Genomic DNA, 14875 nt, shown 5'->3' with positions numbered 1-14875 from the left:
CTACTGTGTGTATGTGAGAGAGACTTGGTGCCTTGTGCAGTGTGAGAAGTCCTGAGACCAGGGGTGCTGAACTGATATATTCCAAGATGACTCATACAGAGGCCATAACTCAGTCAACAGAAGGATTTATTTAAACATACAGGACAGTCTTTCAACAATTTCAGAAAGTGCTAGAGGAACATAGTACGGATGAAAGACTCCCGTAACTTAACAATTTCAGCAGCATCAGGAGGCCACCTTGGTCCTCAACATCCTCTGACACCACCAGTCCTCACTCTACCTCTTGTCCATTACCCTCCACACACTGGCTTCCTTCCTTTAAACTAGAACATCTTAAACAAGCACCAGCCAGGGCCTTTGCACTGGCTGTTCTCCCTGCCAAGCACACACTTGATATATTCAAGGCTCCTGCTCTCTCTTCATTGAGGTCTCTGCTCAAAGTCACCCTATCTGCATGCCTTGCCTGAACACCTATAAAAAGTAGCACCCCCTCTTTATTCTTTCCCCTTACACTTGCTTTCATTTTTTCATAGTCTCTGTCACCATCTGACACGCTGTACTTTTTTATTTCCTATATTCTTTCTCCATGACTGGATTTTAGGAGAATTGGTTTTTCAAGACTGTATACTCTGCCAAATCCAAGAACAAAATGCTGAAATTAATTTTTAACCACAAAATATAAGTGGTAGCATTTCAGTAATGTGAGGATGCAAGTTAAACATGTCATTTTCCCCTCTCTTTGTAGTCACCTCCAAAACATGGGACAAAGGAATTTAACAAGACCTTCAGAATTTCTTCTCCTGGGATTCTCAGAGGAATCAGAACTACAACCCCTCATATTTGGGCTTTTTCTCTCCATGTACCTGATCACTGTGTTTGGAAACATGCTAATCATCTTGGCCATCAGCTCAGACTCCCACCTCCACACCCCCATGTACTTCTTCCTCACCAACTTGTCCTTTGTAGACATCTGCTTCACCTCCACCACCATCCCCAAAATGCTATGGAACATCTACATCCAAAGCCAAGTTATAACCTATGAAGCCTGCATCACTCAGGTGTATTTTTTAATGCTGTTTGCAGGGTTGGATGACTTCCTCCTGACAGTAATGGCCTATGACCGCTTTGCAGCCATCTGTCACCCCCTGTACTATACGGTCATCATGAATCCAAAAGTCTGTAGAATTTTGGTTCTGGTTAGCTGGGCCATCAGTGTCCTGCATTCATTGTTACAGACCTTAATGGTGTTGAGACTGTCCTTCTGTGAAGAGTTGGAAATCCCTCACTATTTCTGTGAACTCAATCAGATGGTCCAACTTGCCTGTTCTGACAGCTTTCCCAATGACTTGGTGATATACATCACAGCTGTGCTGCTAGCTGGTGGTCCCCTCACTGGAATCTTTTACTCTTACACTAAGATAGCATCTTCCATCCACAGAATTTCATCTGCTCAGGGGAAGTATAAAGCATTTTCCACCTGTGTATCTCACCTCTCAGTTGTCTTCTTATTTTACTGTACAAGCCTAGGAGTGTATGTTAGCTCTGCTGCTACCCACAGCTCCCAGTCAAGTGCAACAGCATCAATGATGTACACTGTGGTCACACCCATGCTGAATCCTTTCATCTATAGTCTAAGGAATAGAGACATAAAGAGGGCTCTGAAGGCATTCTTCAGAATGGCAGCTATAAAAAGGACACTTGTCCTGAGATAAAGAAAGGCACATAATTGAAGGATTCAGAGATCCAGTGCTTGAAATTGCAAATCTTTGATCAGATTCTTTGATCTGGCTGTGAAAGTAGAACTTGCTCCTTCTATTTATTTCCTGGAATTTTCATTTATTTTATTTCAACATATCCATACAGTTTATGTCACTCACTTTATTGAAATGTGTGCTCACTCTCTTTCATATACAAGAGTTTTTCTGTTTTATGGTTTTCCCACTTTCTCAGATTTATTCTCAACCTTGGATCTGAACAATTGGGAAATTCCCATTATCCTATGAAGAGATGTGTTTCTTAAGAACAATTTGTTCTCAAATAAAATATAAAGTGTCTTGCATATGTTGTCACATGTGTGCCTCCTCTACAAGTGGTTGTGCTTTTGTGTACTTTACAGTACAGTGCTGTATAGGGTAAGTAACTCTCTTTATTTCAATCTGAGGATGTCCAGAAGCAAGCATAAAAGCAGTGGTGATGTTGTTGGTACTGCTAAGAAGCACCGAGTAAAAATGATGGAAACGAAAATGAAAATAACTAAGATACTGGAGAGAGGAATTGAAGGAATTGGAGGACCAGAGAAAAGACTAAGACAAGAGAAAGAAGATGTAACTGAAGAACCAGAGGGAATCACAACACAGAAAATAGCTAGGGGATTTTCTTTATTTAAGAGGGCACTTGATGCAAAGAGTCAACTCATTGGAAAAGACTCCAGTGCTAGGAAAGATAGAGGGCAGGAGGAGAAGGGGTGACAGGATGAGATGGTTGGATGGCATCACCGACTCAATGGACGTGAGTCTGAATAAACTCTGGGAAATGGTGATGAACAGGAAAGCCTGTTCAAGAGGGAGGGAATATATGTATACATGTAGCTAATTTACTTTGTCATACAGCAGAAACTGAGCTTTTCTTGTGGCTCAGATGGTAAAGAATCCACCTGCAATGCGGGAGACCTGGGTTCAATCCCTGAGTTGGGAAGATGCCCTGGAGAAAGGAAAGGCTACCTACTCCAGTATCCTGGCCTGGGAGATTCCATGGACTCTCCAGGGGGTCTCACAGAGTCAGACACGACTAAGTGACTGAACAACAAGAACAAATTAGTTTTTGAGGTGCAGGACCTGAATGTAGAATGGTACACGAAGGTTGCAGCAGCCATTCAGAATGCAATCCAGTACTGCCATGTCATCTCTGATGGGAGAAAATGCTACATCAAGACATCAGCAGATTGTTTTTTCAAGTGCTAGCCGTGTCCAACTCTTTGCAACCCCAAGGACTATAGTCACCAGGCTCCTCTGTCCATGGAATTCTCCAAGCAAGAATACTGAAGTGGGTTGCCATGCCCTTCTCCAGAGGCTCTTCCCAAGCTGGGATCAAACTCAGGTCTCCTGCATTGCAGGTATATTTTTTTACCATCTGAACCACCAGAGAAGGCAGAGAATATTAGAGTGGGTAACCTATCCCTTCTCCTGGGGAACTTCCTGACCTGGGAATTGAACCAGGGTCTCCTGCATTGCAGGCAGATTCTTTACCAACTGAGCTACCAGAGTAGCCTGGGACCTATGAGGGAACTTTTTTTCAAAAGGGTAGATCAAATGAATCCAGCAAGGAATCAGAACCTGTGCCATCAGCATCAGGTATGAGTGAAATTTCAGCTTCCATCTCCTACTGCTAATGATCCTTCAGCTCTACCATCTCCAATCTCCTCTCCCTCCTCCAGTTAATAATTCTTCTTGTCTGTTCACTCAAAGCCAAAGCCTATATGCCAGCTACTGTACTCTACTACTACTTCTCAAGGCACTATACAGTAAGCTTAAGATGGTTTTCTTTATGTTTTGTACTTGTTTTTCATGTGTTATTTGTGTGAAAAGTTGTATGAACCTATTATAGTGATGGTGGTGGTTTAGTCACTCAGTTATGTTTGACGCTTTGTGACTCCATCAACTGTAGCCTACAAGGCTCTTCTGTCCATAGGATTTCCCAGACAAAAATACTGGAGTGGGTTGCCATTTCTCCAGGGAAACTGATTATAGTATAGTACTATGTAACTGATTGTGTTCATTGGGTATGCTAATTATGTTGGACTTCTGAACAAATTGGACTCATGGACACACTCTTGGAAAGGAATTCATTCATATCTAGGAAACTTACTGAATTATATTCCTGTTTCCCCTTGAAAATTTCCAGTGCTGCCCACTCACAAGTTTTTCCATAGCTCTAAATTAAACACCTCACTCTTTCCTAAAGTTAGCCATAATAGGAAAAAAACAACGAATGTACATTTGAATATCATCCATTAGAAGTCCTCATTATGATCAGAAATCTCTTCAATTATTATGATCAAAGGGCAACTGACAAGAGAGGTTAATTCCTTCCTAGCCTGTAATTCAGACTCACCAATTTTTCTCCCCAAGAATTTATTTTATTCCAATCTCTCCTGGTTTCCTGGAAAGTAACCTCAATGGAATCACATTTTAATACAGTTTTTTGAAGTAAACCTGAAAAACAGAATGATCGTGAATGATGTCTTAAATATTGATGCAAATGCCAGAAATAAGAAATAGCAGATGTTTACAATTCACATTTTTTTACTTTGATTGTTGTATCAGTAAGCTCTCCAGTAAGTTGTCTCCTCATGGTGAATAGCTTTCTGTGCTTTGCAAAAGCTTTCAAGTCTAATTAGGTCACATTTGTTTATTTTTTTCTTTTATTTCCTTTGCTTGAGAAGACAGATCCAAAAAAATATTGCTATGATTTAGGTCAAAGACTGTTCTACCTATGCTTTCTTCTATGATTTTTATGGTTTCCAGTCTTACCTTTAAGTCTTTAATCCATTTGTGTTTATTTTTGTATATGGTGTGAGAAACATTTTAATGTAATTCTTTACATGTAGCTGTCCAATTTTCCCAGGACCACTTGTTGAAAGACTCTTTTTTTTTTTTTTTTTTTAATATCCTTACCTACTTTGTCATAGGTTAGTTGACCATAAGTGTGTGGTTTATTTCTCAGCTCTCTGTTCTGTTGATTGTATGTGACTGTACCATGCCATTTTGATGACTGTAGCTTTGCAGTACAGCCTGAAGTTTAGGAGAATGATAAACCCAATTTCGTTGTCATGGGGATTTTTTTTTTTTTTTTTTTTTTGGTTGGTTGGTTGATTGGCTTTGTTTTGCAATTGCTTTGACTATTCAGATTCTTTTGTGGTTCCGTATGAATTTTAGCCATGTATGTGTTTTAGCCCCTCAATTGTGTCCAACTCTTTGTGACCCAATGGACTGTAACCCACCAAGGCCCCTCTGTCCATGGGGTTCTCCAGGCAAGAATACTGAAGTGGGTTGCCATTTCCTTCTCCAGAGGATCTTCCCGACCAAGGGATCAAACCTGGGTCTCCTGCATTGCAGGCCAATTCTACACCATCTGAGTCACCAGGGAAGCCTTGAATTTTAGGAATATTTATTACATTTCTGTGGGAAATGTCATAAGTATTTTGAAGTATTAGGAGTGGATACTAGAAGTAGAGAGAGTGGGCATCCTTGTCATGTTCCTGAATTTAGAGGAAAGACTCTTAGCTTTTCACTGTAGAATATGAGCTTGGCTGTGTTTAGGTCATAAATGCCATTTTTCTGAGATATGTTCCCTCTATACCCACTTCAGATATGCAGATGATACCACCCTTATGGCAGAAATTGAAGAAGAACTAAAGAGCCTCTTGATAAAAGTGAAAGAGGACAGTGAAAAAGTTGGCTTAAAGCTCAACATTCAGAAAACGAAGATTATGGCATCTGGTCCCATTACTTCATGGCAAATAGATGGGGAAACAGTGGCTGACTTTACTTTTCCGGGCTCCAAAATCAGTGCAGATGGTGACTGAAGCCATGAAATTAAAATTCGCTTACTCCTTGGAAGGGAAGTTATGACCAACCTAGATAGCATATTCAAAAGCAGAGACATTACTTTGCCAACAAATGTTCGTCTAGTCAAGGCTATGGTTTTTCCTGTGGTCATGTATGGATGTGAGAGTTGGTCTGTGAAGAAGACTGAGCACCGAAGAATTGATGCTTTTGAACTGTGTTGAACTTCTCCAACTGGTGTTGGAGAAGACTCTTGCGAGTCCTTTGGACTGCAAGGAGATCCAACCAGTCCATCCTAAAGGAGATCAGTCCTGGGTGTTCATTGGTAGGACTGATGCTAAAGCTGAAACTCCAATACTTTGGCCACCTGATGTGAAGAGCTGACTCATTTGAAAAGACCCTGATGCTGGGAAAGATTGAAGGCAGGAGGAGAAGGGGACGACAGAGGATGAGATGGCTGGATGTCATCACTGACTCAATGGACATGGGTTTCAGTGAGCTCCAGGAGCTGGTATTGGACAGGGAGGCCTGGCATGCTGCGGTTCATGGGGTCGCAAAGAGTCTGACATGACTGAGTGACTGAACTGAACTGATACCCACTTTGATGAGGATTGTTATCATGAATGGATGTTGAATTTTATCACAGATTTTTTTTAATGCATCTACTTTTAAAAACTTTTTACTGTGATATAATTGATTTACAGACTTCCCTAGTGGCTCAGATGGTAAAGCGTCTGTGTACAATGCGGGAGACCCGGGTTCGATCACTGGAGAAGGGATCCTGGGAAGATCCCCTGGAGAAGGAAATGGCAATCCACTCCAGTACTATTGCCTGGAAAATCCCATGGACAGAGGAACCTGGTAAGCTACAGTCCATGGGGTCGCAAGTAGTCGGACACGACTGAGCGACTTTACTTAATTGATTTACAACACTGTGCTAATTTCAGGGGTACAGAGAAGTGAATCTGTTATACATGTATGCATATACACTCTTTCTAGCTTTTTTCTCATGTAAGCGATTACAGAGTATGAATAGAGTTCCTTGTGCTATACAGTAGGTCCTTATTAGTTATCTATTTTAAATATGTGTGTGTTAGTCACTCAGTAGTGTCCAACTCTTTGCGACACTATAGATTGTAGCCTGCCAGGCTCCTCTGTCCATGGGATTCTCCAGGCAAGAATACTGGAATGGGTTGCTATTTCCTTCTCCAGTTTTAAATATAGTTGTGTATTTATGCCACGTGCAGATTATTTTTTATGTGTTTGTGGGCAAGGTGGGGTCCACATCCTCTTACTCTGCCATCTTAATCTCCTCCTCCAAGATTTCATCATTATATAGCTGAGTAGGATTACATTTTACATACATATGTGCCTTCTTCTTTATCCATTCATCCAATAATGGGCACTTAAGTTGTTTCTATATATGGCTATAAAAAATAATGTTGTGATGGACTTAGGGGCACATATATCTTTTCCAATTTGTGATTTCATATTTTTAGGATAAATAATCAAATTGGAATAGCTGGATCATAAGGTAATTTTATGCTTAATTTTTTGAGCAGTCTCCCTACTCTTTTCCATAGTAGCTGCACCAATTTACAGTCCCATTAAGAGCATGGATATAAATGGAGAATAAATTTACAAGAAAGAAGTAACCCACTCCAGTATTCTTGCCTTGGAAAGCCCATGAACAGAGGAGCCTGACAGGCTACAGTCCATGGGGTTGCAAAGTGTCAGAAATGACTTAGCAACTAAACAACAATAATACCTTTTAATTTGTTGAATACCTTTCAATTTGTCTTGATTATATACATATATATATATATATATATATATATATATATATATATATCTTCTTTGAATATATCAATTCAAACTTTTTCAGAAGTATATTGTTTGATGTGATTCATGGGTCCTTGTATTAAAAAGATAGAATTGATTATGCATATGAAATGAATTCATTCACTTCTCATTCAAAAGTTCAGGTTAAGACAATTCGGTGTAAAATGTAAAACTATATCCTCTGTATCCTAGACACAGAGTATGGGCAGGAAAAGTAGACATATAGGGAATTAGCTGGTGGAGGGATGTACAGTGATGTAGGATGCTTTTCTAAGGAGAAGCATATTTGACTATGATGAATGAGATCCAGACCTAGAATGCTGGCAAACATTTCCCTGCAACAGCCCTTGATGAGGCATACATTTCAGTGTCTCCTCCTTCTTAATATTCAAATAAAAAAATTTTATTACATCAAAATTGTATGCCAAAGAGCTTAACCTACAATTATTTCATTACATATAAGATTAAATATATGCATAGAATCATTTGTTTCAGTTCTGTTCTGTTCAATTCAGTCACTCAGTCATGTCTGATTCTGTGACCCCATGGACTGCAGCATGCCAGGCTTCCTTGTCTTTCACCAACTCCCAGAGCTTGCTCATACTCACGTCCATCTAGTCGATGATGCCATCCAACCATCTTATCCTCTATCATCCCCTTTTCCTCCTGCCTTCAATCTTTCCTAGCATCAGGGTCTTTTCCAATGAGTCAGTTCTTTGCATCAAGTGGCCAAAGTATTGGAGCTTCAGCTTCAGCATCAGTCCTTCCAATGAATATTAAGGACTGATTTCCTTTAGGATTGACTGATATGATCCGGTAGAATCATCAGCCCATTACTTCCTCCTTTTAAACCTGACTGTTCAACTTCTTTGCTTTCATATAGCAAATTCAGCAAGTTTTTGTTCTTGTTTTTTTTTTTTTTTAATATATGCTTTCAAGCTAGAAATTGGATTTTTATGATCAAGATTGCTGTTTGCCCTTAGATATGTCATGTATGTATACAATTATTTGTGTAGAATGTCTGAGAATTTAATTTTGTGTGGTAAAACCTGCATCAGTCATCTTATGCTCTCTCCAATTTTTTTAACTGATGGAATTGAGCCATCACTTAAATATTCTTCACTTGCAAATCCTTGCCTTAAACAAAAAAGAAAAGGGATGTTCTTCTTCCTACGTGGTACAGATAAATCACACTTTTGCATATTTTGAACTACTTTCCACATCTCTTACTCCTTATGGCCCTTTCGTTCTAGACCTACTCTAAAAGTTGCATCATGTTCAGCCCCATTTGAAAACTTCTCTTCTTTACATTTGAATAAATATCACCCTTATTTTCCATATGCATATTGGATTCCATATGTTTCTAAGAGGAAATTCTAACTTAGTGCTTCCATCTCATAACAACTTGCTGTCGTATTATCTCTTTCAATGTCTTGTTATAAAAAATTGAATTAGTGATATTGTTATAATTATCATAACCTTTTCTTTAGAATTTGGTTTTGGATTTTCCATTAATTGTCTCTCATATGGCTTTATTAATATTGAATTTCACAAAATTCAGAAGGTAAAAAACATATATGAAGTTTTTTTGTGACTTGAAGTTTCAGCAGCAGGAGGGAGCCCACCTGGTTCCTCAACATTCTCTGACACCATCTCTCCTCACTCTCCCTCCTACTCATGTCCCTCACCAGACTGGCTTCCTTTTCTGGACTGGGACATCTTAAACAAGCACCTTCTTCAGGACCTTCAAATTAGCTGCTCACTTGCCAAGATGCACTGCCCCAGGTATGCTCATGGCCCTAGTTATGTCATCCTTGAGGTCTCTGTTCTAATAACACCTTGTTCATAGGTCTTACCTAAACATACATGAAAAATCACACTCCCTTTTGACTCTGTACATCATACCTCCTTTCTTTTTCTTCATACCACCCACCACCAGCTGTCATGCTACATAATTTTTGCTGGCTTATATTCTTGGACTATTAAGAAATCTGACCACCAAAGAATTGATGCTTTCGAACTGTGGTGTTGAAGAAGACTCTTAAGAGCCCCTTGGACTGCAAGGAGATCCAACCAGTCCATCCTAAAGGAAATCAGTCCTATATTCATTGGAAGGACTGATGCAGAAGCTGAAACTCCAATACTTTGGCCACCTGATTCAAAGAACTGATTCATTGGGAAAGACCCTGATGCTGGGAAAGACTGAAGGCAGGAGAAGGGGACAAGAGAGGATGAGATGGTTAGATGGCATCACCGACTCGATGGACATGAGTTTGAGCAAGCTCTAGGAGCTGGTGATGGACAGGGAAGACTGGCGTGCTGCAGTCCATGGGATCACAAGGAGTCAGACATGACTAAGTGACCGAACTAACTAATTACATAGAATGGAGTTTTTTAAATATTAAGTTATGCAGTCCCTATATAGTACTAAAATCCATACAACTTTTATAACAAACATTTTCTAATGAGGGACTTCCTGGCAGCTCTTAGCTGGTGCTGTAAGTATGAAGTTCCTGTTTTGCCAAAACTGTCATAAATCCAAGCACAACACAATCCAAAGTTTTATATTAAGGAATAAAGTTATCCCAATTTTGAAGATGGGAATGCTAATTTTCTCTAGACGTGAAGGGCTGTGGCTCACCAGGAGTGAAGTCAGTGCCTTGATTAGGGATCTAACCAAGACAGTCCTCAAGCTTAGACTCTGGAGAAAATTTGAACTCAGAGACGGGGTGAGGTGTTGAGACCTTAAGGCTTATTCCTCTGGAAGACTGGTGAATTTATTAAAGAAGTAATAAACACTGAATACTGAATTCATCTGGCTTGCAACATTGTGTCCGAGACACAGAGTATGAACTGGAAACGTTTCCATTCTGTCCAGACCACTTTCCCACAGGGAAATCAATTATTAGAGATAGTAGTTACAAAAGGGAAACATGCTAACTAGCAGACATAAGGAGCCATAAATATTTCCTGTGCTGCAGTCCCTCTGCCTGTGCAACCTTGGACTAGATTGGTTGGTGCTTGCAGAGTCAGAACTCTAGTTGGGGGACCAATACCTGACTCCACAATCTAGTCTGTAGACAAAGTCTCTGTCTCTATTAAGATGAGTTAGGCCATGTATGTTGAGATCTTGCTATCAGAAACTCCACCCAGGTGAGTTCAAGAGACCAGTAAATACTACAAGAGACAGTCAAATGGAATGACAGCCACAAATATTGACCTGAATTCACCTAAGCACCAATGTAGACTAAACACAGAGTCATGATCACTGCAGTTGCTTGTTGTTTTGACTGAGAAATTAATGGATTATTTCACTATGCATAGAAGTGAATACTGAACTCAACAATCCAGGAGTCAACAGTGACCATTAAATGATGGACATGGAAGCCCAATAAGAACAGGGAATGAGAGGTACAAAGTGCTTTCAGTAAAAATGGGGCATAAGTACAAGGTTACTTTGTAATTAACAGATATAGGTTACTAGCTATGGAGGGATGTACAGTGAAGTAGGATATTTTTCAAAGAAGTGCATTTCACTATAATGAGTAGATCCAGAACAAGGAATATTTTTTTTAATTTTATTTTATTTTTAAACTTTACATAATTGTATTAGTTTTGCCAAATATCAAAATGAATCCATCACAGGTATACATGTGCTCCCCATCCTGAACCCTCCTCCCTCCTCCCTCCCCATACCATCCCTCTGGGTCGTCCCAGTGCACATAGTTAGCTCAAGGTTTGAAAAAAGTTAAGTTCAGGTGGAATCAGGTGTTTTCATGGCAACACAGAATTTTAAAAGAAACTGCCTTTTAATTTTGTATAGAGAAGGGGGGAAAGGTCTCACACTTGTAGTTTGTTTCCTCCTGCCGGTTAAAAGAGATTAAAAAATGGCTGGCACTTGCAGCCTATTTCTTCCATTTGGAGACCCCTAGCCTTCCTGCCTTGTTACCCTCTCAGTTGCGACTGAACAACAATGATTCTAAACTTTTCATTTGGTATTTGGTTTTGCATTTTCCTTCAATTGTCTCTCATATGGCTTTTTCTAACAGTGAATTCCTTAAAATATAGAAGAAACATAACATGGATGAAGAACTCCTTTGTGACTTGATGTTTCAGCCGCAGGAGGGAGAACACCTTGTTCCTCAACATCTGACACCATCTCTCCCCTCCCTCCTGCTCATGTCCCTCACCAGACTGGCTTTCTTTTTTGGACTGGGACATCTTAAACAAGCACCTTCTTCAGGACCTTCAAATTAGCTGCTCCCTTGCCAAGATGCACTGCCCCAGGTATGCTCATGGCCCTAATTCTGTCATCCTTGAGGCCTCTGATCTAATAGCACCTTGTTCACAGGTCTTGCCTAAACAGACATGAAAAATCACACTCCCTTTTGACTCTCTACGTCATACCTCCTTCCTTTTTCTACATAACACCTGTCACCATCTGATATGCTATATAATTTTTGTTGGCTTATATTCTGTCTCCAAAATGGGATCTTAGGAGCTTTTGTTTTTAGCAAACTACATTCCCTGCATAGACAGTACTTTGGACATTGTTACTATTCAACTTATATTTTTCAGATGCATGAAAGAATTTCTCACTAAAACTCTGAATATGTGACATCTTGGGGAAAACACTGACTCTTAGACAAGTCTGCTAATTAGAGATGACACAGGAGTTTACCTCGTGAAGTGTGAAAGTCGCTCAGTCGTGTCCGACTCTTTGAGACACCATGGACTAGACAGTCCATGGAATTCTCCAGGCCAGAATACTGGAGTGGGTAGCCTTTCCCTTCTCCAGGGGTTCTTCCAAACCCAGGGATTGAACCCAGGTCTCAAGCATTGTGGGCAGATTCTTTACAAGCTGAGCCACAAGGGAAGCCCAAGAATACTGAAGTGGGTAGTTTACCTAAAGTACACAAAATCTGTGAACAAAATATTGACATTAATATCTTTATGGGAAAATATAAAAGATAGCAATTCAATCATGTGAGGAATGCCCATTTGTGTGAAAATAGTCACGTAGTTTTCCCCTTTCCTGGTAGTCAAACCACCAAATGGAACCAAAGAACCTAACGGGGGTTTCAGAATTTCACCTTCTGGGATTTTCAGAGGAACCAGAACTTCAATCTCTCATATTTGGACTTTTTCTCTCCATGTACCTGATCACTGTGTTTGGAAACCTGCTCATCATCCTGGCCGTCAGCTCAGACTCCCACCTCCACACCCCCATGTACTTCTTCCTCTCCAACCTGTCCTTTGTAGACATCTGCTTCACCTCCACCACCATCCCAAAGATGCTGTGGAACATCCAGACCCAGAGCAAAGTCATAGCATTTGAAGGCTGCATCACCCAGGTGTATTTTTTCACACTCTTTATAGTACTGGACATTTTACTGCTGACTGTGATGGCCTATGACCGCTTTGTGGCCATCTGCCATCCCCTGCACTACTCAGTCATCATGAACCCCCAGCTCTATGGATTGTTGGTGCTGGTGTCATGGATCATCAGTATCCTGCATTCCTTGTTAGAAAGCTTAATGGTGTTGAGACTGTCCTTCTGTACAGTCTTAGAAATCCCCCACTTTTTCTGTGAACTCAATCAGATAATACAACTTGCTAGTTCTGACCCCTTTCTCAACAACATACTGATATATTTTGCAGCTGTCCTACTGGCTGGTGGTCCCCTCTCTGGTATCCTTTACTCATATTATAAGGTACTTTCCTCCATACATGGAATCTCATCAGCTCAGGGCAAGTATAAAGCATTTTCCAGCTGTGCATCTCACCTCTCCGTTGTCTCCTTATTTTATTGTACAGGTTTAGGAGTGTACCTTAGCTCTGCTGGTACCCACAGCTTACACTCAAGTGCAACAGCCTCGGTGATGTACACCGTGGTCACACCCATGCTGAACCCCTTCATCTACAGTCTGAGAAATAAAGACTTAAAGATGGGTCTGAAAATACTCTTTGAAGAGGTAGCTCTAAAATGTCATTTTGTTTTGGGGCTTAAGAAGTGCCCATGATAGCAGAGCTCAAAACCTGTGCCAAACATTGCCAGTCTTTGATCATATTGTGGAAGTAGAACATTGCCATTTTTATTTTCCTTGGAATTTCTATTTTGATTTTGACTTCACACAATGTGTACCACACACTCGTGTGTTTTGTCATATCTGTGATATGCATGATTTTTCCCTTTTTCATTTTCATACTCTCACAGTTGCATTTCCAATCTTGGATGTGAAATATATGAAAATACCCATTTATCTCAAGAATCTACATGGATCTCTTAATTATTTCCTCTAAAATAAAATATGTCATATTGAGTATTTTTTATTTTGTTTGACTAAAAGAAATAATCATGAGCTGCATCATCCCATAAGTGGGAAGAAAACTTCTTGGCAATCAGAACTATTTATAAATCTACAACGGATGAAAATCTGAGACCATCATTTCTAACTTTTGCAAAAGTCATTCTTTACATATCACTACATTAATTGCTCTTTTTGATAATCCATATTTAACAGACTGGTTGTTATCACTGATCAAGGGTATTTTCTACTCACTAAGCTCTTATTTTCTGTACAGCCTTGAGTCTACTCTGTCTACTATAGCCTTGAGTCTACTCTGTCACTAGAAATATCTGACAATAAAATACATCTCTAAGTGGAATCTACTCTGAAGTCACCTATGAGTAAATAGATAGATATAATATGGCTAATTATGGCCTTAGGGTGGTCTTCCCAGGTGATGCTTAGTTATAAAGAACCCACTTAACAATGCAAGAGACACAGGAGATATGGGTTCAATTTCTGGGTCGGGAAGGTTCCCTGGGGTTACGGGACACATGCCAGTATTCTTGCCTGGAGAATCCCATGAACAGAGAAGCCTGGTAGTTATGGTCCATTGGGTCACAAAGAGTAGAACACAACTGAAGTGACTAAGCATGCACGGCCTTAAACCTAAGTACGATGAAACAAAATACTGTCTATGAAAAAGATGTATTTTTCAGACAGTTCACATACTCATCAATATATGGACCATCAGTGTTCATTTATAAGGAATATTCATTGAGCTGAAGGACTGGAGGCAAGTTTTGGTTTTTTATTAAATCATTTTCTTGTGTCTGTTTGAAATTTCCACTGCCTCCACAACATATAATTCCTTCCATTCCTCAGAATGAAATAACTTCCACTCTTTAAAATTTTCTCACAACTGCTAAAAGGGCAGAGAATGAACAGTATTAATATCATCCATTATATATCACCCTTATAAGGATGACTCACTGGAAAGCTTGGGTTCCTGTTGTGCAAATATGCATATCTTTCCAGCCTCTCCACATGACCTCAAAGGGAGTCAGTTTTCCATTTTTTTAATTTATTTTTGACATATTTTTTGTTTCATATTTTATATAAAATAAAGTTGAGCAGCAGAGTAGTCATGACAGTTATCTTCAAATTTCAAACAAATGT

General features: G+C 39.8%; 2 protein-coding genes across 2 annotated transcripts; both read left to right on the top strand.

Annotated features, from left to right (window-relative positions):
* Positions 1-756: 756 nt before the first annotated feature.
* On the top strand, positions 757-1712 carry OR7A101 (olfactory receptor family 7 subfamily A member 101). The gene has a single exon (XM_002688610.2). The coding sequence runs from the start codon at positions 759-761 to the stop codon at positions 1710-1712; it is 954 nt and encodes a 317-aa protein (XP_002688656.1). The 5' UTR covers positions 757-758.
* Positions 1713-12454: 10742 nt separating this feature from the next.
* OR7A63B (olfactory receptor family 7 subfamily A member 63B) lies at positions 12455-13429 on the top strand. The gene has a single exon (XM_024995209.2). It carries the CDS (start codon positions 12461-12463, stop codon positions 13427-13429), a length of 969 nt encoding a protein of 322 aa, XP_024850977.1. The 5' UTR covers positions 12455-12460.
* The last annotated feature ends 1446 nt before the right edge of the window (positions 13430-14875 follow it).

Source organism: Bos taurus, chromosome 7, assembly GCF_002263795.3.
Source record: "Bos taurus isolate L1 Dominette 01449 registration number 42190680 breed Hereford chromosome 7, ARS-UCD2.0, whole genome shotgun sequence".
Classification (NCBI taxonomy): Eukaryota; Metazoa; Chordata; class Mammalia; order Artiodactyla; family Bovidae; genus Bos; species Bos taurus.
The sequence above is the reverse complement of the archived record's forward strand: the minus strand, read 5'-3'. Positions and strand labels throughout refer to the sequence as shown.

Coding starts and splice junctions, on each gene's coding strand:
- OR7A101 (XM_002688610.2), top strand. CDS start 759: ATGGGACAAAGGAATTTAACAAGACCTTCAGAATTTCTTCTCCTGGGA.
- OR7A63B (XM_024995209.2), top strand. CDS start 12,461: ATGGAACCAAAGAACCTAACGGGGGTTTCAGAATTTCACCTTCTGGGA.